Consider the following 23,393-nt stretch of genomic DNA (forward strand, 5'->3'; position numbering starts at 1 on the left):
GTCCAAGATGAGGTAGCTCGACCCACCAGATCGCTTGCAACAGCGGCGGTCATCCGAAAAGTCATAACGATAGCACTCCCCTTACTCTTAATTTAGAGACTAATCTTCGCCTCTTTCTCTCTCTCTCTCTCTCTCTTAATCTATTGGGCTGAGGAAAAAGGACTTGTGCATGATTGGGAAAAATGGAAGAGTATCAATGCAAATAACTAAAAGTGCTATTTTGACTGAGCAATTTAGTTAGCTTAAAAAGGCCAATTCAATGTCAAATTATGTTCTATGGTGGAACGCAAATTTGTTTGTAGTCCTTTTAATATTAAAGATAATATTTTGGCTCATAGATCTTTTAATAACGTCGCAAATCCATCGGATCACATGCAAGGTACAATAAAATTGGAGGGTCGTTTACGTCTCGATGGCGTGTCATTGACATGTCCATAAATTAAAACCCGCTTACATGTGGATGACATGTCGCAAACGTGTCGAGCTTATATTTAACTATTTTTAAAAATCGATTTTTATGATCCGGTTCAGTGACGTGGCGAAATGTGATTAGTACATGTAGCGGGAAGATTCAAGAATAGTGATATAAGCGAAAATTGTGAAATGAAAATATAAAAGACTAGACATTAGGCAAAATATGTAAATAATGAATAAGTGAGATTAAAAGTTGATAGGATATAATAGTTAAAATTAATATTCCATCATAAAATACAAGTTCGGATTCCATTATAAAATCTACCATGAAAAATAAATTTCCCATAACTGAATGATTAAGTGGTTATTTTACTTAACAATTAAGTTTAACAAAGTTTGTGTTATTGATTATCAAACGACTTGAATCAAATTCAATTTTGAAAATATAATTTTTAGCACTCGATGTGACTATCAAGTACCACCTAAATAAATCTTATTGAATGGTTGAATGCCTTAGCACTATTACCTCCTTCTTGTTATCTTTACTCGATAGTGCCGGACCGGATATTTTCTTCATTTTAACTTTGACATGCTATTTTTATATGAGTAAAATGCGGTTTGCCCCCAATCTTTAAGCTTAGTTGTATAGTACCCACTGACCTTTAAGAAAAAGCAAAGTTGCAAAAACCCTAGGACTATTCAAGAAGAAGTGCACCCTAGGCTAATTTTCGACGACTTTTCCGGCCATCTAAATAATTTATTAATTTCATAATTTAGAAAAACAATTTTAAGGTAAAAAAATTCGAAAATTCGAAAATTTGAAAAAAAAAAAAAAAGAAAAAGAGAAGGCCGAAGAACGTACAAAAAGAAAGAGGGAGGGGAAGGAAGCGACGGTGCATCTCCGCTTGGCCACCACCACCTTGGAAGGCTAAAGCAAATTAAAATCAAATCATGTAATGGGTAAGGCATAGAACATGGAAGCAAGTGGAAATGATTGCACAAAAGATTTGTGCTTCTTCCCACAAAATTTTATTTTCATTCATAGTTTTATGAAGCGAATATGGTTGGTTGGTTGTGCAGTAGACAAAGAGATCCATAGGAGATTCACAACCCCAAAACTCTTTCATTGATGATTCGGTTGCAAAAGAGATTTGGAAAGAGCGGGCAGGGGGCCAGGTCGCCAAAAAATTCCACAGTAAATTCACCATTGGCCCTTCCCCTCTCCCTTTCTCTCTGCACGTTCTTCTGCTCTCATTTTTTTTTTTAAAAAAATTGTTTTTCTAAATTATGAAATCAATAAATTAATTAATTGGCCGTAAAAAAACTAGCCTAGGGTGCAATTTTCTTCTTCTTGAATAGGCCAAGGGTTTACCGCAACTTTTTAAAGATCATGGGCACTATGCAACGAGGCTTCGAGGTTAAGGGACAAACTGCATTTTACTTTTTTTATATTATGCTTTTTCAATGTTTCAAAAATAAAAAAATTAGAACTCGAACTATAACTTGGGGAGAGGGCTGCAGTGGCTTGTTGTCGGGCAATGTATGAGTGTGCAAATACGATAAACTATTAATAATTTTATCAGGCATATAAAATTAAATATGATTTTATCAAAATATGCAATGTACATTGGAGCCATTATTTGCCTATTTAAGCTTAAATACCGACCTTAGTGAAAATCGTAAAATGAGCCTTAATAGCTATAGTTTGGAAACAAAAATCTTCATTTTGACTTTTGGTTTTTTAAGAATAACAAGAAAATTATTGCGATATGTGAATCGATTAAATTTCTCTTTAGGTTTGCATATGCTAATCAAATTTGTATCCAAAATCTTTAAAAGTAAAAGTTTTAGGTATTAATATCTATTCGACGGTGCATATTTGAATTCATATTTCCGCATATATATAAATAAATAAATAATATATATATTTATAAGTTTCACTCGTCATATATAGTAATCATTCGGAAATACATCACCACAAAACCTATCAATCGATGCAAGTTCATTAACTAAAAATAAATATTTTAATCTTTTCTCTATATCATTGCCTAAGGACACACCCACGCACACATATATATCGATCAAACGAGAATTAGCCTAATCATTATGTTAAGGGCATCTTGTAATCTCACAAAAAAAGAGAGACTACAACTCAGTTTTTATATCTTCACCACAACTTGAAATTCTTTGTACATCTTTCTTCAATCTCTATCTATATATATATATATATATATATATATAAATTTGTACCTCATGCAATAAATAGAGTTAGAAAAATAAATGTCAATAATATATAGGGTTACAAATATAAATGTCTAAATAAGATTTACGGTTAAAATATCATTTATAGGATAAATAAGTAAAATTCTTGCGTTAAATGCATTAAATAGTAAAACAATTAAAAACTATTTATTAGTTATTTTTGGCTATTATTAGCAAAGAAGTATTGCAGTTTATTTATAATATGAATTTATACGAAGCTCTATAATTTTTTGTCCATTCAATTTTTTACGCTATCAAAATAACATGTACTTTTTATATCTAAATAATATTTAGAGTTAAAAGTACTATAACTATATTTAATATTTTTGCTGCAAATCTTCTATATACATATAACTTTTCTACCATGATAATAACTAAAAAAATATTTTAGATAAATTTGGTAAATAAGCTTTTTGCTCTTATATTATAATTGTAGCAATTAAGTAATGTATATATATAAGATAGGTAATATACTAATGAAGAAGTGTTGTGTATTATACTTGTTTTCGATTATAAAGGAGACACATTGCTTTTAGTACATTGAATGAAAATCTTTAACATCTAATAAAGAGCCACGGGTAGTCCTACTGATTATCGAACTTACGACCTCTTGGTCACCAGGCAAGAGGTACGCGACCGCGTTGTACTGTCTTTTTATGTGCTGCACTATATTTTAATATGTTGATTTTTAAGATTTAAAAAATGAAAAAAAATCTATTTTCATAATTTTATATAATATGAAAAAAAACCGAAATCCATCTTTTATATATATATATATGAATATATATTTTTATATACATTATAATATAAAGAAATGAATAAATAAATAAAAAGGGATAATCTTTTAATTTTTATTTTTCTATAAAAACGGAGCGAAATGGGCTGGCTTCCCATAATTGGACCAAAAGCTTGGTCGGGTCGTCGAGGTCCCCTTCCTTAATTAGGGTTCCCTTTCCTCCACGGGCACCCCACTCCGCGGGAGTGCCCCTAGCAAAAGACGACCCTCCCCCCGCATCTCCACGAACCCCACGTGACCCTCCCACACCACCTCCCCAAGAGTCGCCCACACGCCACCCTACAACCATTCACGACCCGCCAAGTGGAGGGATCAACCAATCACCTCCCTCCAACAAACGACCCGCGGGTGAGGTGGCGTCCCGTGTGGGGAGGAGGGTATTTGAATCGCCACATGGGGATGAACACAGTCTCTCTTCTCGCTCGCCTCCCAGACTCGTTCGCTCTCTCTCTCTCTATCTATCCGTCTTGGCTTGGCGGCGGCTGCGAGGCCCTTTGTCCCCTCCCTCCGGATCTCTCCTCCCGCCCTCTCTCTCTCTCACATCTTAAACCCTAGAAATCTTCCGATCCCTAGGGTTTTTATCCACATATCCTATCGATCTATCTCCATCTCTATCTTTTCCAGTCCCTCAGCTAGTCGGCCGACCGATCCGTTCATCAGCCAGTCCGATGGCCGCCGTTGCTCCCCCTGCAGATCGTATCCTTTTTAATCTTCTTCTCGTGTGGTTTTTGGCTCCGATCCGTTCTGTTTCGGGTATAGGTCTCCTTGCTTGGATTTGGATATTGCCGTCCCTGTTCGTGCTTTGTCCTGTCTGCAGATCCGGCTTTGCTGCTGGTTTCCTGCTTGTTTTTCATCGCCTCGTGCAGTTTGGAGGCGTTAATTGTGCGAATTTTGTGCCGTGTTTGTTGATTGGACGACGGATTTTACTTTTTGGTAGAATCTCTATCGTGGTTTTGCTTCCCATGATGTTGAGTTGTTGATTGCCTTGGTTGATTTTGAGTTGTGATGCAGGTAGTGTTTGGCTACTTGCTTTTGCTGAATTGGAGTTCCGAGTGATTAGCAGAGAGCTGAATTAGTAAGCTCTATTGTTGCTGGGATGTAGGTTTTCTTTAACTTTGTTTGAAATAGAAGCAGCAGATTTGCTGCAGAAGCTGTCGTTGGATGCTCAGCCGAAACCTTTGGAGATCCCCGAACCAACAAAGAAGGTATTTTATCCTCTGAGATCGTATTTCCACATTTGTTGGTAGGAATATCGGATAATCCTTGTACAGTCCGGAATCGTGTTCAACATCTAGAGTTTATTGCTATGAACCTGTCAATTTCAGTTCTGTGAGTAACTTTTTATCTTATGTGCAGCCTACTGCCAACCAGTATGGACCTGTTGATTCAGCCAATGCTCCGAATGGTCATATCCCTCCGTATGAGCGGTCGTTGACACCGTTGCTGCATGATTTCACTGATCCAACGATGTGTTATCTCCCAAATGGATATCCATCAACAGCGTATTATTACGGAGGTAAGCAATCAGGTGACCAGATATCGAAATCCAGTTGAGGTTTCTCCATATCTTTGTTATTAATTCTTGTTATTGTGTGAATTCTGCTAGGCTATGATGGGACTGGTAACGAGTGGGATGATTTCTCAAGATACGGAAATGCCGAGGGAGTTGATTTGACTTCTGTGAGTTCCTTTTTTTTTTAAAAAAAATATTTGGTAGCTTTTGTTGGCCACAGTGGCAGTACCTCCTGTTGATGGTCCCCGACAGTTCTAACACGGGAATGCTTTTTCCATAATTTTGTGTTTCAGGGATTTTATGGGGACAATGGGTCTATTATGTATCCCGGTTATGGTTTTGCACCATATGGTCCATACTCTCCTGCAGCTTCACCTGTTCCTGGAAATGAACAGCTTTATGGGACTCAGCACTACCATTATCCATCGCCTTACTTCCAGTCTCTGCCAACTAGTGTACCTAATGCTCCGAATATCTCTGCTCCACAAATGGAAGTTTCTACCTCTGCTCCTACTGACCAGAAGCCTTTGCCCGTTGAGACATTAAATGGGAACTCTAATGGTCCCAAAAGTGGAGGCGCGAAAGGCAATGCTAGGTCGGGTCCCTTGAAAGCCACCCATCCAAACTCTGGTTATAATGCGAACGGTTCCTTCGGAATAGCTTCATTGCCAGGCGGTATAGCTTCTGGGTACCAAGATGTCAGATTTGGATATGATGGGCTAGGTTCCCCTATCTCATGGTCAGATGGGCCAGCTTTTGCAGATGTTCAATCCGGGAGAGTGACCAACACTGGAATGGCTAATTCGATTTCAAATGCCAAGAGTGTTCCATCTTCAAGGAATCAGAATTACCGCCCCAATTCTCATATCATGGTATGAATTGAGAAAGTGTTGATGTTCTATTCTTCCTCTCACGACTATTTTTACTGCTTTTAAATCCTTTCGACTCATTACTGTCGTAAAGATGTAGGAGAAACATTGCTTTTAGATTGTTTGGATACGATAACAATTGTTATATGCGTTGCAGGGATTACATCACGCCAGACCTCTATCTGGTGTGGGCACTGCTAATGGATTTATCAACAGGTTGTACCCTAACAAGTTATATGGTCAGTATGGAAGCACAGTCAGATCTGGTATGGGCTTTGGTTATGATTCTCGAACAAATGGACGTGGATGGCTGTGTATGGATAACAAGTATAAAAACAGGGGACATGGAAGTGGCTTCTATGGTTATGGTAATGAGAACCTGGATGGCTTGAATGAACTGAATAGGGGACCTAGAGCCAAGGGATCCAAGAACCAGAAGAGCTTTTCTTCCGTGACACTGGCAGTTAAAGGGCAGAATCTTCCTAATGGGGCTAACGGAGAGGAGAAGATTAAGACAAGTGGGACCCCAGATCGCGAACAGTACAACAAAGCAGATTTTCCTGAGGAGTATGCAGATGCTAAGTTCTTCGTTATTAAGTCCTATAGCGAGGACGATGTCCATAAGAGCATCAAGTACAATGTATGGGCCAGCACCCCAAATGGTAACAAGAAACTTGATGCTGCATATCGGGAGGCTCAGGAAAAAGCTGGTGACTGCCCAATTTTTCTTTTCTTCTCGGTGAGATATCTGATCAATTGTATAGAATTAGGTCAGTCACTTTCTGTGAATGGTTATCTAATGAATGTTTGAATTAAAAAAAAATATGTAGGTCAATACCAGTGGGCAGTTTGTTGGTGTCGCAGAAATGATGGGGCCAGTTGACTTCCAAAAGAATGTTGAATACTGGCAGCAGGACAAGTGGAATGGCTGCTTCCCTGTGAAGTGGCACATTGTGAAAGATGTACCGAACAGTTTGTTGAAGCACATTATCCTTGAAAACAACGAGAACAAACCTGTGACCAATAGCAGGGACACTCAAGAGGTATTTGCTCTCATCCTCCGTACTTTATTGTTCATCTTTTCTGTACTCTACATTATATAAGTAGTTATGTGACTTAATCTGCAGGTCAAGCTTGAGCAAGGTCCTAAGATGATAAAAATATTTAAGGAGCACTCCTCCAAAACTTGCCTTCTGGACGATTTTGAGTTCTATGAGAACCGTCAGAAAGCAATCCAGGAGAAGAAGGCCAAGCACCAGCAATACCAGAAGCAGGCAAGACATGCTGGCTCCAATCAGTCTTTAACTTCAGATTCAATCTTACTTTCCCATTTTTGTCAAGCAATGTGCTTTTTTCACTGTTATGTGGGAGAAATTGCTGCTCAGTTAGCCCTCAGTTTCTGGAATTTGTTTCGTGTCTTCCAATCTTGACGCATTAAATCTCTATTTTGGTTTATAAATGCAGGTGTGGGAAGGGAAACTCACGTCTGAAAAGAAAGAGACTGCCAATGGGGAACTGAAATCGCCTAAGTCTTTAGAAGTTTCCTCTGATCCGACCAATGAAAATGCAGCTGCTCTGAGCAACGGGGATCTGAAGGTCCCTGAGGATCCAAAGGCAGTTATTGCAGATAAGGTTATAGCAAATGGAGTTGCAAATGCTTGCTAGCTAAATCACGAGCAAGATGGCGGCAGTTCTCACACCATGTTCAATAGAGTTTGGTCCGAAGCACCTGCTCAATGATTCGTGCCAAGATATTCATGCTGGCCAACTCTCACTATAGTAATACCGCCAGGTGTCTTGCTTTGGGCAATCCGACCTAAGGAGGGTGTGTGAAGTAATCATCATCTAAAAAATATTCTAGCTTGTCGAGGCAGGTGACTTGAAGGAAGGATCCGAGTTCCATTAGTTGTAAGGAGCTGGGGGGTGGGGGGATGTGTTATGTTCCTAGTGGGGGTTTAGATCCTAACCGGGTTTTCGCTTTAGGAGTTTGTGCTGTAGGCTTTTATCTTTATATGGCTTTTCTAAATCGCTTTTGCTCTCTTTGTTCTTTTTCCCTTTTACTGCCTTGGTGATGAAATTTATCGTCCTTGCTGCATTTGAAGTTAAGACTGCGTGTACTTTCCGTCTTGTAAAAATCCCGATCGACTTGCATTCTAAACAGCTTCACTCTTCTTTGTGAGTGAAAGCTGTTTGTATTTGTAAGAGAAGCCTGAAAGCAAGGTGGGAAAGATATCATTGCATTCTACTTTTATCAAGAAACCAAACCGTCTTCTCCATTTTCCTCTCCTCCTGGACATCCAGTTAATTTCTCCTTTTGCTTTGTGCGGTTGCAATCAAATCCGATTTTGACTCAGCAAGCAATGGCTTGTGAGGATGGGAACTTCTCATATGCATATTACAATGCAGGGCCGAACCAACTTTTGACTTTAATTTTGCCAACTTGAATTTGATACAATTTATGAGGAAAATTTTTGCAATACCTTATACAATTCAACTGCAGGATTATATTACATTAATACATTCCGAACTCTCCGAAGCTATGGACTTGGAAAGTGTCCCGACCTTGTAATCTATGTTGTGAAGTAAAGTGATCCCCGCCCAGAGTAGTTGGTTGGGTGATCCAAAAGGAGATTAAAATGCATGTGTTCCCTGATTAGATTTCATGTTTCGACGGGCATCTCTTCTGCTACCTCTGGATTCCGAGATGATCGAGCTGCTTCAAGATCCTTGACAAAGGTCCTGAGACATCCATTGATTACTCGAGGTGCTGCTCCATCGCAGAACCGTTTCGCCAAATCAACAGCCTTCAGATATTACATTAAATTCATTGTTAAGTTGAGATACTGAGAAGAAATCTAGGTGTGGGGAAAACAGAAAAAATGATGCGCAAGAGAGGACTACAACCTCATTGATGACAATTTGGTGCCGAGTTCCAAGCACTGATATCTCAGACATTGCCAAATGGAGAATGCAGAACTCCAGGATCTTGCCTGCTGGTTCATTCTGAAGTAGAAAAACCAAGAATGTTCAGTAGAATATAAGTACACAGAACATGATGGGCGAGAACTGAGCAACTCTCGTGTGAGAGATCATGGACCGATTATCTCAAAGAAGGTAATGCATTCTTAATAAGAAACATTTGACAATGAGAAATATGTTAAATGGCCTGCCCACTTGAAACGATAAGAAATGTCAGCATAATTTCACAAGGCACCACTCAGAGCCATAAGTAAATCTCCTCACTGGTGGATGCCTACTGACATGATCCAGAAATCAACAATTTCATCAAATAGTATCACATTTTCAGTCAGTTGAAGAGAACAAAGAGGAAGAAATGAAACTTATGCAGCTACTTGTCTTAGGTGTTCAACAGCTCATAACTAATAATAATGCATAAAGAAGATGGACAGAGTCGAAAAATGCCTGGAATTTTCGAAAGAAAAATATCATGAGGCGACCAGTGAATTATTTGTATGGGAGCAGAGTATATGTGCGACCTTCCAGTTTGGAGGGGCCACTTTGTCGATGACAAGCACGTGACTGTCCCATTGATCAACCATTGCGACTAAAAGTTTCCTCGTAAATCTACAGCAGCAAAAGAACAACTCAAAGGCAGAACCAAGAGTTTCCTCAAGCCAAAGCTCATGAAAGACCACAGTACTTAGAAATGCTATAATTTCCTTTGTAAGGGTAATGTACCTCAATATCAGTTTGCTGTATACCATCTTCGGCGGGGCAGAAAGGACTTCAGCTTCTGTATTCATAAAACAATCAGTTTAGTGTTGACAGATTCTGAAAATATGAAAGAAGCATGGAAACATCCCTTCGGCCCTGTGATTTTGCATCATCACAGAAAAGCTTCAAAGCATGGAGAAAAAGAGCACGGAGAAGCTCTTACTGCCATTTGCGTGAATTAGCGTCCCTTGCATAGGGATAAGTCTGCTAATTCATTCATTACTTTACAAATGAAAAAGATCTCTTTGGAAGGATAAAGATAACAAGGCAGCCGGACGGATTACGACAAAACTTCTAAGCCCGGCAAGCATAGTTAATCGAAATCTAATTCGAATAGGTAGGTCAAATTCTTGCTATAAAGAGAAACTAGCCGAGACAATCCCCAAACAGGGCAGGTTACCACAAAGTTCTTCCTTCATCAAACAAGTACAAACATTTGTTGAATTCAAATTACTCAGCGAAAAGAAACTGCTGCCAAATAAAAGGAAATAGCAATTCAGAAAAGGCTGCAGAAACACTTCATTTACCAATGGCAGATTTCTTCTCATCGTTCCGCAGGAGCACGTCAGCTTCTTCCTCTGTGTCAGTCGTAACAGGAGGGCCACCGAAGCTCATGTGGTTGTACTCCAACAGCGATGCCTTGTCGAATTCATAACCTGGCTCTGAACGCGTGCATTCATCCCCCCAGAAACAGTCAGATGACGACTCAGCGGATTCAAAGGAATAGCACAATTCAACATTATTCGAGCATACAATATTCCGTAGAGATTACCTCTTCTCATGTTCATCCGCTTCTCGAACAGCCGAACCGGATCAGACCCTTCTAAGCAAGCCGCATAAGAAATCATTCTGACACGACAAGAGCAAACATTCTCATACACAGACCAAGAAAACATTGAGCACAACTTGCCATTATCCTCTGTCCGAGGACAAGAGAAACAGGGGAACTTACAGAGCGAGCTCACGAGCGGCTCTTGGGCTGCAGAACCTGCCGCTCTTATCAATCTTGGGCAGCAAATCCTTGGCAGGGGCGTCGACCGTGTTCCTCGACTTCTCGAACGCTTCCTCCACCGCCAAGACCGAGCTGCGGAGGGAGACCCGCGGGGACGAGACCACCGGCAGGAGGGCCTTCCTCGTGGAGCCCAACTGGGGGCCACCCAGTCTCAGGAACCCGCATGTCGCGTGGAGGGATGAAGAAGACAGAGAGGAAGGAGGGCACTCGATGAGTTGGGTCTTCGAGTAGAAGGCAGAGGAGGAAGAGGAGGACGAGGGGGAGCAGCTGAGGAGGGAAGAAGTGCCGGTGACTGCTCTCTCCATCGTCGAAGCTCAGACAGAGCAAAGCGTTGGAAGACGACTCTTATCTGTTCAAGACTGCCCCGTTTTTCAAGAGGGAAAGATATTCGGCGGAAAACCGACAGCGTTTTAGCAAATTCCCAAGATTCAAAAACGTTGTCGTGTCACTGTGTGAGTGTCCCGTCTTCTCTCTCTCTCTCTCTCTCTCTCTCGCTTTCGTCTGCCATTAGCATTCGACTTGGAGCTCCAAAGTATCGAACTTTGCTCATAATTAAGCTCCGGTCGTGATCTTTCTTCTTTTGGGCATACAATAGAACATGAAAGATTTCGTCCTTGTCGCATTTCTGGCGCTGTGGAGCACCTTAGTGGTCGTGCCAGCTTCCTCCCTCTCCAAAGACCAATTCCGCGGAATTGCACCCGACGGTCTGTCTGTCTCCACTCATTGCCTCGTTTTGCTCGGATTTCTGCTCGGCGGGTCTTTTTGTTCTGTTGATTTGATCTTGTGGGGCTTTCGAGGATTTGCAGATGAGAAGTATTACAAGTCGTCGGACGTAATCAAATGCAAGGACGGATCCAGGAAATTCACCATAGCTCAGCTCAATGACGACTTCTGCGATTGCCCTGATGGTTCTGATGAACCAGGTTTTGTCTCCACTGCTTATATTGTATAAGATTTTCTTGTTCTACATTATTTCCATGCTGATTGCTGCAGATGGGATTGGTAGCATTCTTGTTTCTGATTTCGTGCTATGGCAGTTGTCTAGATGATGGAACTTGGAACGGCTTTTTGAGACTGTTTTGATTCATGGAGAAGTTTGTAATCCATGTGTCTGAGAATAGTGGAGGTTTCCGAGTGTAATGCTGTTTTTCATCATTTTTGCACCTCTGCTGATGTCTCTTTGCTTAACCCTGAAAGTGATTTCTCGGGTTTCAGGAACATCGGCATGCCCCAATGGGAAATTCTACTGCAGAAATGCAGGACATGTTCCAGTGATGTTGTTCTCTTCGAGGGTCAATGACGGTATATGCGGTAAGCATTTTTGTGCTGCTATTCCGATCTCTCTTTTTCTTCCAATGGGGAGACGTCTTGGTTTTTGGAGTTATGAGTAATATACCCATAAAACAATACTTCAATGAGTTTTAAAATGACGTAGAATAATGAATACGAATAATTCAATGGAAATCATGCTGCAATCAATGTCCTGGCTCTCGGTAATTATGGAAATTTTATCATGTATACAATTGATATGGATCTAGGATCAGTTTTTGAATGAAGATTTGGTGGATTGATTGTATCACTCTGCTGTTTTATTCTTTTACGAGGTTATATTTATTTGGCTGACTTCTTTTTGAGGTTACTGTTTAACATGTGTAAAGGGGGGAAAAAAAAGGTGTCTCATCATATAGTATGGCCTGCATCTAATCTTTTGATAATGACTATATCCTTCTCTATCATTTTTCAAGTTTGTAACTTAAGTGCATTCGCTTTGTGTCTAGACTGCTGTGATGGGAGTGATGAGTATGATGGTAAAGTGAAGTGTTCAAATACATGTTGGGAAGCCGGAAAAGTGGCTAGGGATAAGTTGAAGAAGAAGATTGCAACATATCAAGAGGGAGTGACCATTCGCAAGCGAGAAGTTGAACAAGCTAAAATATCTCTGGAGAAAGACAAGCAGGAGCTATCGAGGCTGAAAGATGAGGAGAAGATACTGAAAGGCCTTGTTCAACAGCTTCAAGGTGCGGCTTAGGCTCTTTCCTTGGGTATTAGTTTTTCTTAATTTAGTATTTGTTCTTATATCGTTATGATCGTGTTATAATCGGAAGGTTTGTTCGTGAACAGTCACTCACACACACACACAAAGCATTAAATACAGTGATTTAATCGAACATAAATTCATTTCATTGCTTATTTTGTAACCAAATTCACGGGCTTCTTTGTTGCCTATAGAATTGATACATTTGCAATCGATCAAACATGTTTTAGATGCTTATTAGAGTACTACAACATATATCTGCTGCTAATCAGTTGAGTGATCATTCAATCTGCTCTGATCTCATTACTTCAATAAACTATGGTTAAAATCAGCGAAATTTGTCTTTGGAATTCGTAAAGAGTTTTGCATTGTCTATGAGCTTATGCTTGTATGAGACAGATGTATCCTCATGCCCTCCTATTGATCATCTTACTATCAATGTTAAGGCTCATTCTTATATTCATGTATCTATACGCATAAATCTGGTTGTTTGATTTTAAAAGATACATCGTAAAAGAATGTATTTTCTGTATCCCTCATAGAGCGTAAAGAACAAATTGAGAAGGCAGAGGAGAGAGAGCGCCTACAACGAGAAAAAGAAGAGAAGGAAAGAAAAGAAGCTGAGGAGAAAGCTGAGAGGGAGAGGAGAAAAACTAATGTGGAAGCTGGGGAGGAGAACAAAGAAGCAGAAATAAGAACTGAAAAGGAGGGCGAAGACACAACAAGTCCAGATAATGATAAAATTGGGCTCCTGGATGATTCCCCCCTTGATCAGGTTAGATTGCTGAATTTTGTTCTAGTTTATTAAGAGGTAATCTAAGCATGCTATAGATATTTCTCTGTGCGTGTTCTTCCCATCTTACAAATTTGGAAAATTAGCATGCTATTTTCAACTGATCAGATTTTATGCATCGTTGGTTGGCCAAATTCAAAGCTGCTTGTCTCTTGATTTCCATAATTTGGCTCAGGAGGTTGTCCATTAATAAGGAATATCTATTTTTCACCCTTATTTTCACCCTTATTTTATGTAAGTGTGCATCCTTTGAAGAAGATGGCTGCTTTTTCATGCTTTTATGACCATTCTCACATTTTCATGCTTTCAACAGCAGAATGAAGTAGACGACTTGCCAAATGAAGGACAAGAGACTGATACTGCTGTAGTTGAAGACCCACATCCTAATGAGGAAGAGCAGGTAAACCTATGTTCCACTTATATAATTTGAGCACATTGTGCTTATGTAGTTTCCCTATCCAATCCCCGAATGCACTTAGCCAAGTATCTGTTTTATATAGCATGCCGATGGAGACAGGGCATCAGTGCCAACTTCTCACAAGAAAGAGCCCGCGGTTGCATCTGAAACTGTTCTTGAAGCTGGAGTGGAACCTTCCGATCAAATCCCAGCTGAGGTGCAATTTACTTTTTTAGGAACTTCTTGACGGCCTATCTTTTTCTTTTCTCCTCCTTCTCATTTGTTTTCTTCTTCCTATTGCTTTTCCCTATTCTTTTATATTTATGTTCTTCTCTTCTGTTCCAAGCTGAATATTAGCAAGATTTCTATTAGTCGTTGACTGGATAAAATCCTAGCATTATGCTTTATCCACTTTATTGAACCATGTATTGATTTCACTGATCTTTTCTGAGCATAAGTTTTTCTAACTATTTTCGCGACACTGAAAATTAGGCCAAGTTGGGCTGATTTTAGGACTGTCGATTGATTCTTCTGGTCCTTTTGTTCTTGATAGTTCTGCATTTTGGCTTTTCTTTGATCTATGTTGATTATTATAGCTGTTATGGAATATACAGGGGATTGTTGCATCTGATAACACCGAGGGCCTTTCAAAGGAAGAATTGGGTCGGTTGGTTGCTTCTCGTTGGACAGGAGAGCAAGTTGAGAAGGGGGAAGGTGGATCCTCCGGAACTCATGACCCTGAAAAGATGCCAAAGGATGCACATGATGAAGAAGGTGTTACCTATGCTTCAGAAAATGACGATGATGATGATGAAGATGAAGATGATGATGATCGAAAGTATGAATATGGTGATCTTGAAGATGACATGCCCGAAGACGTGCCAGAGGACAATTATGGAGATTCTGGCTCTTCTTACGACTCCAAACCGAATGATGACACAGATTTTTCAGGTGGGTTTTTACTGTTCTGTTGCCAAAGTGTTTGAAACTGGATATCAAATTAAAGGAGCTATAAGTTCACACGTGTTCAAGTTGAAACCATGCTTCAGTAGCACAACCCAATTATAAAATAATGTAGTAGACATCGAACTGTAGTTCAAAGCATGAGCTGGCTGATTAAATTGAATTGCGAAGATGTGGTTTGCGAGAAGCATACAGGCCACGGTCTGTGTCGCAATCGGACCAGTCTGGTGGACTGATTAGGTCCAGTTCTGAAACCATGCCTATTGTTCAAGTTCTATTGGTTCCTGTGAAATGTTAAGGTCATAAAAATGTACTAATCACCTCTTTGTAAATATTTAGATGTGGACACGCCGAGTAACCCTTCTTGGTTGGACAAGATAAAACAAACTGTGCAAAATGTTCTCCAAGCAGTTAACTTGATCAAGCAGACTCCTGTGGATAAATCTGGTGAGCTACATGTTATACCTTTTGGAATTCATTTGATTAATTGAGCGTATATTGAATACTATCTCTGTGCTTGACTTCTTCCTCAGAGGCCGCCCGGGTACGCCAAGAGTATGAGTCGTCCAGTACTAAGTTATCTAAAATACAGTCCAGAATATCCACCTTGTCGGAAAAGCTGAACAACGATTTTGGTAAACACAGATTTGCTATTTTGTTATATAGCTCTAGTTAGAAATTCCTTATCGAGTTATGCTTATGACTTGAACTCAATTATGAATGTTTCAGGGCCCGAAAAGGAGTTCTATTCGTTCTATGGACGCTGTTTCGAGAGCAAACAAAACAAGTTACTTCACTTCCACATCTTCATCTTTTACTTTAGTCACTTGACACACCATCATGGCTCTAATGCAAGTGATCGTTCAGGTACACGTACAAAGTCTGCCCGTTCAAAGAAGCAACCCAGGAGGAGGGCTACTCAAAGACTCGACTAGGGTGTGTATTGTTATTTCGAAGATTTCTGTCTTTGATTATTGTAAGAATTGGGAGTTTCAAATTCTCTGTTGCTTCAATCTAGGGAATGGGATAAATTCGAAAATTCCTACAAGGTCATGATCTTTGCGAATGGTGACAAATGCTGGAATGGGCCAGATAGGAGTTTGAAGGTATCATATTATGTATTCATGTGTACAAAATGATGAAATTCCCTTCTATCCACAACATCATATCTGGGGACTTATATGTTTCTCTAACGACTATATTTCATGTGGGACAAACCGCTAAATAGGTATTTACTTAAATTCATTAACTTCCTGCTTCCTTAATTGTTTTTTCAGGTTAAGCTAAGATGCGGACTGACAAATGAGGTGACTGACGTAGATGAGCCAAGTCGTTGCGAGTAAGAATGTCTCCTTCATTTCCTCCCTTCCTTTCGCTCTCTTTCCCCTCTCCTATCACTTTCTTAGTTCTGGGGGAGAAAACCATTATTTTAAATGAAATCAATGGAATTGAAAACCGGTTTTTTAGATTCTGTTTCTTAGGCTTGATTTGGTTCCGGTTGGAAACTGAACTGTCCAATCCCATTCTTTTCCCCCTCCCACTTAATTGCCTTCTGACTATTCATCTCTGCATATAGATACGTAGCGTTGCTATCAACTCCAGCTCTTTGTTTAGAAGAGAAACTCAAGGTACCTTTTGTTCCCATATCCTCAATATATTGTCCGTCTCTTTTGTTTCTGCAAGAGGCTAAATGTTGTAATCACAAAACATGACAGGAACTGCAGCACAAGCTCGAGTTGATGAATAAAGAACTACCACAAGAACAAGGACATGATGAACTTTAAGGTGTCGGAGGTATATATTGTCCCAACAATGCTGACTGATCATCTCGACAGCCTCTTCATTTTCAAAAGGCGGTAGACACCGGGACGAGTATGCAAATGCTTCTCCTTTAGACTTAATTGCTGCCTGAAAAGCCCTTGATTGTGCTGTTTTTCTTGAAGCAAAGACGAGAGATACATAATAGGACCTAGCAAGTTACAGAATTTTGCCCAGACAAATCTGATTTTTTCCGCATCAACTATTGAGTTGTAGGACTTGCAACCGAACGTCACTTCTAGTTGAGCTTAAATAGCACAGTATGTACCGTTACAATTAAACTGATAATTCATTTCTTGTTATCAGTCTGTTCGATATTCCTCCGGCAGTTTGCTGGACTGTCTTCGTTTATCTTGTGGATCCTTAGCCGGCTATGGTTTGAGACATTGTGCATGCCTCATTTAATGCTGTGATCCTTCTTACCTGATTCCTCGGCTAAATTTCTAGTGAAATTTCGAGCCAAAAATTGACCATACGGGCCGAGACTTTTGCATAGGAATTCTTCTCGATTGGTCCTGCATTTTGGACTGGCAACTCCACTGATGATGTCCTGCCCAAATTGTGTGAAAGACAAGCAGGAAATATGTCTGCTTCCAGAACCAAAGATTAGATTCTTGCAAGAACTTGAAAATCGTGCTCGAAAACGAGTTCCAGAAACTAGGGGTCGATTTGCGCTGCAGATTCCGGAACTTTGCTTTGCTTTCATGATCCGAGCTGCAGAAGATAATGGGGTATCAACATGGCCATGTCCGGAAGCAGCAAACCTTCTCAAGTAGAAGATTCGACTAGAACAAGCAGAAAGTCGAGAAATGTGCTTCACATCTTGAATAAGATTGTTCTTTCCAACCATCACATCCCTACAGCAACATTTCGACATCGGGTCACTGGCAGAGCATCTACTTAGGAAACAACACCTCGAATTAAAGAGAGTATATATCAGCTAGTTCACGGGACATACAGCTGCTGGTGAGCCGCCACCACAAAGATGGTAAGCTTCTGTTAGTTAGTTAGTCACACCACGGGCCAGCGATAAATGATATTACTATTTCATAAAATACCTCCTCGTTAGCCTATTTAGACCGACTTATAGAGAGGGGGCATTCTATCCCGCTGCCCGCCGGGGCAAGTACGGGGCGCCCCGACGCCTTTCTTTTTATATTTCATTGTCAAATAAATAAATAGATTTATTTTATCCTCTCAAAAATCAACAAACGGAACTGCTTTCTCTCTCTGTACTGTTTTCTCATTCAACTTCCCATACATTTCTCTTTCAAAGCTTTTACTTCTTCTTCTCAGTTTTCGCCGCATAACATTCTCACACTCAAAACTCTCCTCTTCCGTCCCATTCCCATTCACATTCCACAAACAATCTCCATTGATCAATCATTCGAACTCGAAACTCCTCGAATTCACTCGGCTTGATCCAGTTGCACACGTCGAAAGATCCGGAAGAGCACATATATATACTAGGAGATGGACCAGGTGAGAGGGGCCGTGCCTGAGATCGAGAGGAGGCCAAAGACAAAGATCGTGTGCACTCTGGGCCCCGTCTCAAGGTCCATCCCGATGATCGAGAAGCTCCTGAAGGCGGGCATGAATGTGGCGCGCTTCAACTTCTCCCACGGGTCCCATGAGTACCACCAGGAGACCCTAAACAATCTCCGGCAGGCCATGGAGAACACCGGCATCCTCTGTGCCGTCATGCTCGATACCAAGGTCCATGGTCATCTCAACACTAAACAGCTCCCATGACAAGCGTTTCCTTTCATTCCATCCGAAAATTAATCCTCAATAAAATCTGTACTACAATGTGATCCCCGGATATACAAGTGGATCCAACATATTCATCATCGGTTGTCAGCATACTGAATACTCGTTCTTCAAGTTCTTGTATCGCTCCTGTTCGCATATATTCAGCAGTAAAGTCGCCATCTACCTTAGATCCCGGATCCTCGGAGCGAATTCCTATCAATCTGCTTTTCGTTCTTCTCTTTGTCAGAATGATATCAGCAGATGTTTTGTCTGTCTTATTACTAATTTTAGCATGTTCCTTTGAACCATCTTAGGATGCTGATAATTCTGTTATGTCCCCTGCTGTCGATTAAGGCACTTTGCTTGTTGAAAATAGAGAATTTCATTGAAATCAGGAGAATGCTAGGTTGAAAATTTCAAGGGAAGTTCTGAGGTTCATGTGACGATCGTGAATTTCGATCGTATGTGTTGAAAGAATACGGAAAACGATCTCATGACCAGCAAGCTAACCTGCCGGACAGTGCATACCTGTGCCTTTTCTAACCATGTATTGGCCATTCTGATAGGGTCCGGAAATTCGAACTGGGTTCCTGAAAGACGGGAAGCCTATCCAACTCAATCAGGGCCAAGAAATCACCATCTCGACTGACTACAGCATAAAGGGAGACGAGAACACGATAAGCATGAGTTACAAGAGGTTGCCCGAGGATGTGAAGCCAGGAAGTGCCATCCTCTGCGCTGACGGGACGATCTCCCTCACGGTTCTGTCCTGTGACGCGAAGGCGGGGATGGTTCAGTGCCGGTGTGAGAACAGCGCGCTTCTTGGCGAGAGGAAGAACGTCAACCTCCCCGGCGTTATAGTCGACCTCCCGACCCTGACAGACAAGGACAAGGAGGACATTCTGCAGTGGGGAGTCCCTAACAAGATAGACATGATCGCTCTCTCGTTTGTCAGGAAAGGTTCCGATCTCGTAGAGGTCCGGAATGTGCTCGGCAAGCACTCGGAGGACATCCTTCTTATGTCGAAGGTAACCTGACAGCTACAGGATTAGGCCTTCTCGATTTAGCATTTTCAAAGTCTGCGAAAACTAATTTACAACATTATAATCCATGTTTTAATCTGGTCTCGATTGGTAGGTCGAGAATCAAGAGGGAGTGGCCAACTTCGATGATATCCTCGCAAACACGGATGCATTCATGGTGGCCCGAGGTGACCTCGGGATGGAGATCCCCATCGAAAAGATATTCCTGGCCCAGAAGGTGATGATCTGCAAGTGCAACATCCGGGGGAAGCCCGTGGTGACTGCAACCCAGATGTTAGAATCGATGATCAAATCTCCCCGTCCAACCCGGGCCGAAGCCACTGATGTGGCCAATGCAGTTCTCGACGGAACAGACTGTGTGATGCTGAGTGGTGAGACAGCTGCTGGAGCCTACCCGGAGCTTGCCGTTAGGACGATGGCTCGAATTTGTGTGGAGGCAGAGAGCACAGTCGACTACGGGATTGTGTTCAAGAGGATAATGCAGCACTCGCCTGTGCCCATGAGCCCTCTTGAAAGCCTGGCCTCTTCGGCTGTCCGAACTGCCAACTCTGCGAAAGCCACCCTCATCCTGGTCCTCACGAGGGGCGGGACCACTGCAAAGCTCGTCGCAAAGTACAGGCCAGAGATGCCAATACTATCCGTGGTCGTTCCCGAGATCAAGACAGATTCCTTTGATTGGTCCCTCAGTGGCGTGTCTCCGGCCAAACACAGCCTCATTGTCCGGGGACTGGTTCCTGTCTTGTGCGGGGGGTCTTCAAGGGCTTCAAATGAAGAAACTACAGAGCAAGCTCTCGAGTTCGCCACTCAATATGCTAAGACTAAGGGGCTCTGCAAATCCGGGGATGCTGTCGTGGCTCTGCATCGGGTCGGGATGGCATCGGTGATCAAAATCGTGACAGTTAAGTGACATTCAGCTTCCAAGTGCTGCCTTCTAATGTCTCTTCCCGGAAAACCCGCCGCACACATGTTTTTACGGAGAAATGCATATTACCTATAGATGATACTACTCTTTAAGTCATTATGTTTTGCTATTACAAGAACCATTATATGCTTCCCGTTTTAACAGGAACTGTCCTATTCCTAGTGTTAAATTCTGGCATCGGAACTCGGTGCTAGTCCTTTTCTCATCCCGATTTGCCAGGCCGATGAGCACATCAACAAAGTATACGAAACCGATCTCCTTCCTACAGGGTCAACAGCCTCTGCCCAGAGTTTCTACCTCCAACATGCTCCACTCCTTAAAAGACACAGCCATTCCGTGCATCATATTGCAAAGGCTCCAAAACATGTCCTCCTCAGAGCACAGTATAGCAATCAAATCAAACTCCTAAAAGTGCTAAAAACATTTCCATAGGAAACTACAATGAAACATCGTAAGAGAATAACAAACTATTCGATAGGCTTTCCGTCCATTCACACACAGGCTTACTCAAGCCTGTGGATGAAGTAGCGGAGGCCCCCTTCAAAGTTCTCAACCACATTCTCATAAGATAATATTCCAAAATACAATCAGTTAGGTAAGCAAGTGCTGGCGATCTAACCCAATAAACCTTACTTTATTCCACAACCCAACCATAAAAGAAGTGACGATAGAGACATGGCAACACCTGTGCACAACTTCGTGTTTGGCGATTTCATGGAAAGAATATGAGTCAAGACATTGCATATTCCCAATCAAACATCATCATTAGCATATATGGCTACGGCAAACAAACCAGAGTAAGATCTACAGTATCGGTGGGTAATTATTGTACAAAGGGAAGATGGGATAGCAGAAGCATCAACAAAATCATGTACAGAATTGCAAACTGTCCAAATATACTAACTTCGTGCAGGAAGATTCCAATTCTTTAAGCAAATACTATGTACATATGCAACTTTTTGAGACCTTAAAGCAACACGGAGAAAACGCTAATTTACTGGGACTTGGCCGGGGGAAAGAAAAAAGAAACACGCTCAGTTCTCATCACCTTGTGAAGTGCGGTCAGGAGGACTTCCAGCTGATGAAGAAGATGAAGATGCGGTAGAATTCCCTTCGCTCGACCTTGAGGAAGAGAAGAAGCCCTGGAAAGGCCATCTAATCGAAAACCTTCTGCCGTTCCCGTTTCTCCCTTCCTCGTCTCCCTCATCACTGCTACCATGTCCACCTTCGCTCTCTCTTTCCCTCTCCCTCTCCCTCTCCCTCTCTCTTTCCCTCTCCCTCTCCCTCTCCCTCTCCCTCTCCCTCTCTCTTTCCCTCTCCCTCTCCATCTCTCTTTCCATTGCCCTCTCCCTCTCCCTATCTCTTCCATTACTTCCACTACTGGATGCATCAGAATCGAGCTTGGACTCATCAGAAGGCAACTGAAACCGGCAAATGGGGCATGAACTATGCAGCTCGAGCCAAGGCAGTATACAACCAGGGTGGAACCTATGTTTACAGGGCATCTCCTTCGCTTCTGATCCAATCCCGAAATCATCCAAACACACAGAGCACTGCAAGTTCTCCTCAATGGTTACAGTGGGCATCGCTTCAACTGCCTCTTTCTGAGCAGGCGGGGTTCCATACCTATTGGGATCGTTCTCTGCTAAATGCTGCAACAGCAAATCTAAGCCAGGCCCAACAAAGTAGTCCCCAAGCGAACCGATTGAGTTTGAGTTCTGGGTTGAATCACTGGAGGAGCCTCCTCGAATGATGATGGTCTGGTTGAAAGGGTTTATCATGATCACGGCCTCTCTCTCCCTATCCCTGTCCCGGTTCCTATCTCTATCATTATCACCTTCTCTATCTCCATCTCTGTCCCGATCCACAGTTTCATATTCAGCAGCCATGCTGGCTCTGATGTTCTGAAGCAGCTGCAGTATAGTGGTGGAGTTCCTCCTCCTCCTCCGGATGATTGACTCGATCTCTCGAGCCAATTCAGTTTCTCCCTCACGGCGGGACTCTCCATCTTCGCGCTCATCCTCATCATCGCCGTCGTCGTCGTCGTCAAACCCCAGACGTCTGAGCCTCCTCCGGCGACGGGGGCTACCCATCATGCCGAGCAAGATCGGGGCCCAGAGGGAGAGCGCCCGGTCCGACCCAAAATCGGAGTCGGAGTCCCGTTGGCCGTCCCAAGCCGGGCCGCCGGCCATTTCTTCAACGAAGCCACAGTCACAGAGGGGGCATTTCGGCTCAATCTCGAAAACACCAGGATTCACAATCTGGCTGCACATGTGGCACCAATACCTCGCAGACGCCGCTTCTTCCATATTATACAACTCTCCTAACTTCTATTCCTCAGCTATGCTTCCTGTAATTATATACACATAAAACAAACGGACAAGATCAAGAATTCAAGAACAAGACGTTCATCCCATCCCGCCGTTGACCGGAACAGGGAGGAAGACCCTGTTCCTCTTCCCTTCCACACCCCAATATTACACGCCCAAAAAAAGAATTTGACCCGTGATTATGAAGGACCAACCCCTCCCCACAAGATGAACAGATCATTGTTTTGCTTACCGGAAATGAAAGGATCGGTAAGAAGAACAAGCAGCAGCAGCTACAGAGGAACCCTAAAACATGGAGATCCAGAAATCGGTGTCGAACCTTGGAAAAACCCAGGACCCAGCTCGCAGATCAGCTGACGGAGGCGGGATTCGACCCTGAAAGAGGCGTTTATATTGCAAACGGGGTGCGGCGCGGGCTATGGGGTTAGGTGGAAAGCCTTAAATGGGATGGCGCCGGGATTGAGCAGAAGAAGCATCTGGAACCATCATTCATTCATACAATACATAAAAAAAGGGCATGAGTTTCATTTCAGGGAATTTAGGTTGGATTTCGAAGAAGAAGAAGAAGAATTGACTTACCATACATAAGATTTGTGGAGAAGGAAGGATTTGACACGCAATACAAAGAAGAAGGTAACAAAATAAGAAACGAATTTTTGAAATAATGAAAAAGAAAAAGAAAAAGAATACTGGAGATTATGCCATAGAGAGAGAGAGTACCCGCAGGTTTGGGTTAGGG

General features: G+C 42.0%; 5 protein-coding genes across 9 annotated transcripts; 3 read left to right on the forward strand and 2 right to left on the reverse strand.

The window, feature by feature from the left end:
* The first annotated feature begins 3,877 nt into the window (after window positions 1-3,877).
* Window positions 3,878-8,113, forward strand: LOC116201865 (YTH domain-containing protein ECT4-like). Its single transcript, XM_031533302.1, has 9 exons — window positions 3,878-4,168; window positions 4,601-4,677; window positions 4,829-4,988; window positions 5,079-5,152; window positions 5,279-5,857; window positions 6,012-6,593; window positions 6,685-6,897; window positions 6,982-7,128; window positions 7,319-8,113. Exons 1-9 carry the CDS (start codon window positions 4,141-4,143, stop codon window positions 7,517-7,519), a joined length of 2,061 nt encoding a protein of 686 aa, XP_031389162.1. The 5' UTR covers window positions 3,878-4,140; the 3' UTR covers window positions 7,520-8,113.
* A 142-nt stretch (window positions 8,114-8,255) lies between these two features.
* Window positions 8,256-10,966, reverse strand: LOC116201870. Its single transcript, XM_031533311.1, has 7 exons — window positions 10,542-10,966; window positions 10,362-10,438; window positions 10,117-10,251; window positions 9,554-9,608; window positions 9,352-9,439; window positions 8,759-8,857; window positions 8,256-8,658 (listed from the first exon to the last, which is right to left on the reverse strand). Exons 1-7 carry the CDS (start codon window positions 10,904-10,906, stop codon window positions 8,515-8,517), a joined length of 963 nt encoding a protein of 320 aa, XP_031389171.1. The 5' UTR covers window positions 10,907-10,966; the 3' UTR covers window positions 8,256-8,514.
* A 117-nt stretch (window positions 10,967-11,083) lies between these two features.
* Window positions 11,084-16,915, forward strand: LOC116201866 (glucosidase 2 subunit beta-like). 4 transcript variants are annotated; one of them, XM_031533305.1, is made up of 17 exons: window positions 11,281-11,305; window positions 11,408-11,524; window positions 11,639-11,727; window positions 11,817-11,912; window positions 12,380-12,619; window positions 13,179-13,411; window positions 13,743-13,829; window positions 13,930-14,043; window positions 14,441-14,777; window positions 15,129-15,236; window positions 15,323-15,424; window positions 15,519-15,576; window positions 15,657-15,725; window positions 15,808-15,895; window positions 16,067-16,128; window positions 16,366-16,417; window positions 16,505-16,915. In XM_031533305.1, exons 3-17 carry the CDS (start codon window positions 11,688-11,690, stop codon window positions 16,571-16,573), a joined length of 1,755 nt encoding a protein of 584 aa, XP_031389165.1. In that variant the 5' UTR covers window positions 11,281-11,305; window positions 11,408-11,524; window positions 11,639-11,687; the 3' UTR covers window positions 16,574-16,915. The 4 variants fall into 4 exon arrangements, with proteins under 4 accessions (XP_031389164.1, XP_031389163.1, XP_031389165.1 ...); XM_031533304.1 differs by lacking the exon at window positions 11,639-11,727 and having other exon boundaries at window positions 11,084-11,305; window positions 13,746-13,829; XM_031533303.1 differs by lacking the exon at window positions 11,639-11,727 and having other exon boundaries at window positions 11,086-11,305.
* An 863-nt stretch (window positions 16,916-17,778) lies between these two features.
* Window positions 17,779-20,529, forward strand: LOC116201868 (pyruvate kinase, cytosolic isozyme-like). Its single transcript, XM_031533307.1, has 3 exons — window positions 17,779-18,323; window positions 18,926-19,387; window positions 19,497-20,529. The coding sequence occupies exons 1-3, from the start codon at window positions 18,081-18,083 to the stop codon at window positions 20,307-20,309; spliced, it is 1,518 nt and encodes a 505-aa protein (XP_031389167.1). The 5' UTR covers window positions 17,779-18,080; the 3' UTR covers window positions 20,310-20,529.
* Window positions 20,530-21,069: 540 nt separating this feature from the next.
* On the reverse strand, window positions 21,070-23,393 carry LOC116201869 (E3 ubiquitin-protein ligase SIRP1-like). Of its 2 annotated transcripts, none has more exons than XM_031533310.1 (3): window positions 23,234-23,393; window positions 22,974-23,130; window positions 21,070-22,674 (listed from the first exon to the last, which is right to left on the reverse strand). In XM_031533310.1, the coding sequence occupies exon 3, from the start codon at window positions 22,631-22,633 to the stop codon at window positions 21,359-21,361; it is 1,275 nt and encodes a 424-aa protein (XP_031389170.1). In that variant the 5' UTR covers window positions 22,634-22,674; window positions 22,974-23,130; window positions 23,234-23,393; the 3' UTR covers window positions 21,070-21,358. The 2 variants fall into 2 exon arrangements, with proteins under 2 accessions (XP_031389170.1, XP_031389169.1); XM_031533309.1 differs by having other exon boundaries at window positions 22,887-23,130.

The sequence above is a fragment of the Punica granatum genome, chromosome 3, assembly GCF_007655135.1.
Source record: "Punica granatum isolate Tunisia-2019 chromosome 3, ASM765513v2, whole genome shotgun sequence".
NCBI lineage: Eukaryota > Viridiplantae > Streptophyta > Magnoliopsida > Myrtales > Lythraceae > Punica > Punica granatum.

What these genes read in the sequence shown, in the direction of transcription:
- LOC116201865 (XM_031533302.1), top strand. Translation starts at nt 4,141, where the DNA reads ATGGCCGCCGTTGCTCCCCCTGCAGATC. An exon ending in CAATTTTTCTTTTCTTCTCG is followed by an intron (nt 6,594 to 6,684) that starts GTGAGATATCTG and finishes AAAAATATGTAG; the next exon opens with GTCAATACCAGTGGGCAGTT. An exon ending in ACCAGCAATACCAGAAGCAG is followed by an intron (nt 7,129 to 7,318) that starts GCAAGACATGCT and finishes TTATAAATGCAG; the next exon opens with GTGTGGGAAGGGAAACTCAC.
- LOC116201866 (XM_031533303.1), top strand. Translation starts at nt 11,200, where the DNA reads ATGAAAGATTTCGTCCTTGTCGCATTTCTGGCGCTGTGGAGCACCTTA. An exon ending in GGTCAATGACGGTATATGCG is followed by an intron (nt 11,913 to 12,379) that starts GTAAGCATTTTT and finishes CTTTGTGTCTAG; the next exon opens with ACTGCTGTGATGGGAGTGAT. An exon ending in ATGATTCCCCCCTTGATCAG is followed by an intron (nt 13,412 to 13,742) that starts GTTAGATTGCTG and finishes TGCTTTCAACAG; the next exon opens with CAGAATGAAGTAGACGACTT.
- LOC116201868 (XM_031533307.1), top strand. Translation starts at nt 18,081, where the DNA reads ATGGACCAGGTGAGAGGGGCCGTGCCTGAGATCGAGAGGAGGCCAAAG. An exon ending in CCGTCATGCTCGATACCAAG is followed by an intron (nt 18,324 to 18,925) that starts GTCCATGGTCAT and finishes CCATTCTGATAG; the next exon opens with GGTCCGGAAATTCGAACTGG. An exon ending in ACATCCTTCTTATGTCGAAG is followed by an intron (nt 19,388 to 19,496) that starts GTAACCTGACAG and finishes CTCGATTGGTAG; the next exon opens with GTCGAGAATCAAGAGGGAGT.
- LOC116201870 (XM_031533311.1), bottom strand. Translation starts at nt 10,906, where the DNA reads ATGGAGAGAGCAGTCACCGGCACTTCTTCCCTCCTCAGCTGCTCCCCC. An exon ending in GCGGATGAACATGAGAAGAG is followed by an intron (nt 10,252 to 10,361) that starts GTAATCTCTACG and finishes GCACGCGTTCAG; the next exon opens with AGCCAGGTTATGAATTCGAC. An exon ending in TGAGAAGAAATCTGCCATTG is followed by an intron (nt 9,609 to 10,116) that starts GTAAATGAAGTG and finishes TTATGAATACAG; the next exon opens with AAGCTGAAGTCCTTTCTGCC.
- LOC116201869 (XM_031533310.1), bottom strand. Translation starts at nt 22,633, where the DNA reads ATGGAAGAAGCGGCGTCTGCGAGGTATTGGTGCCACATGTGCAGCCAG.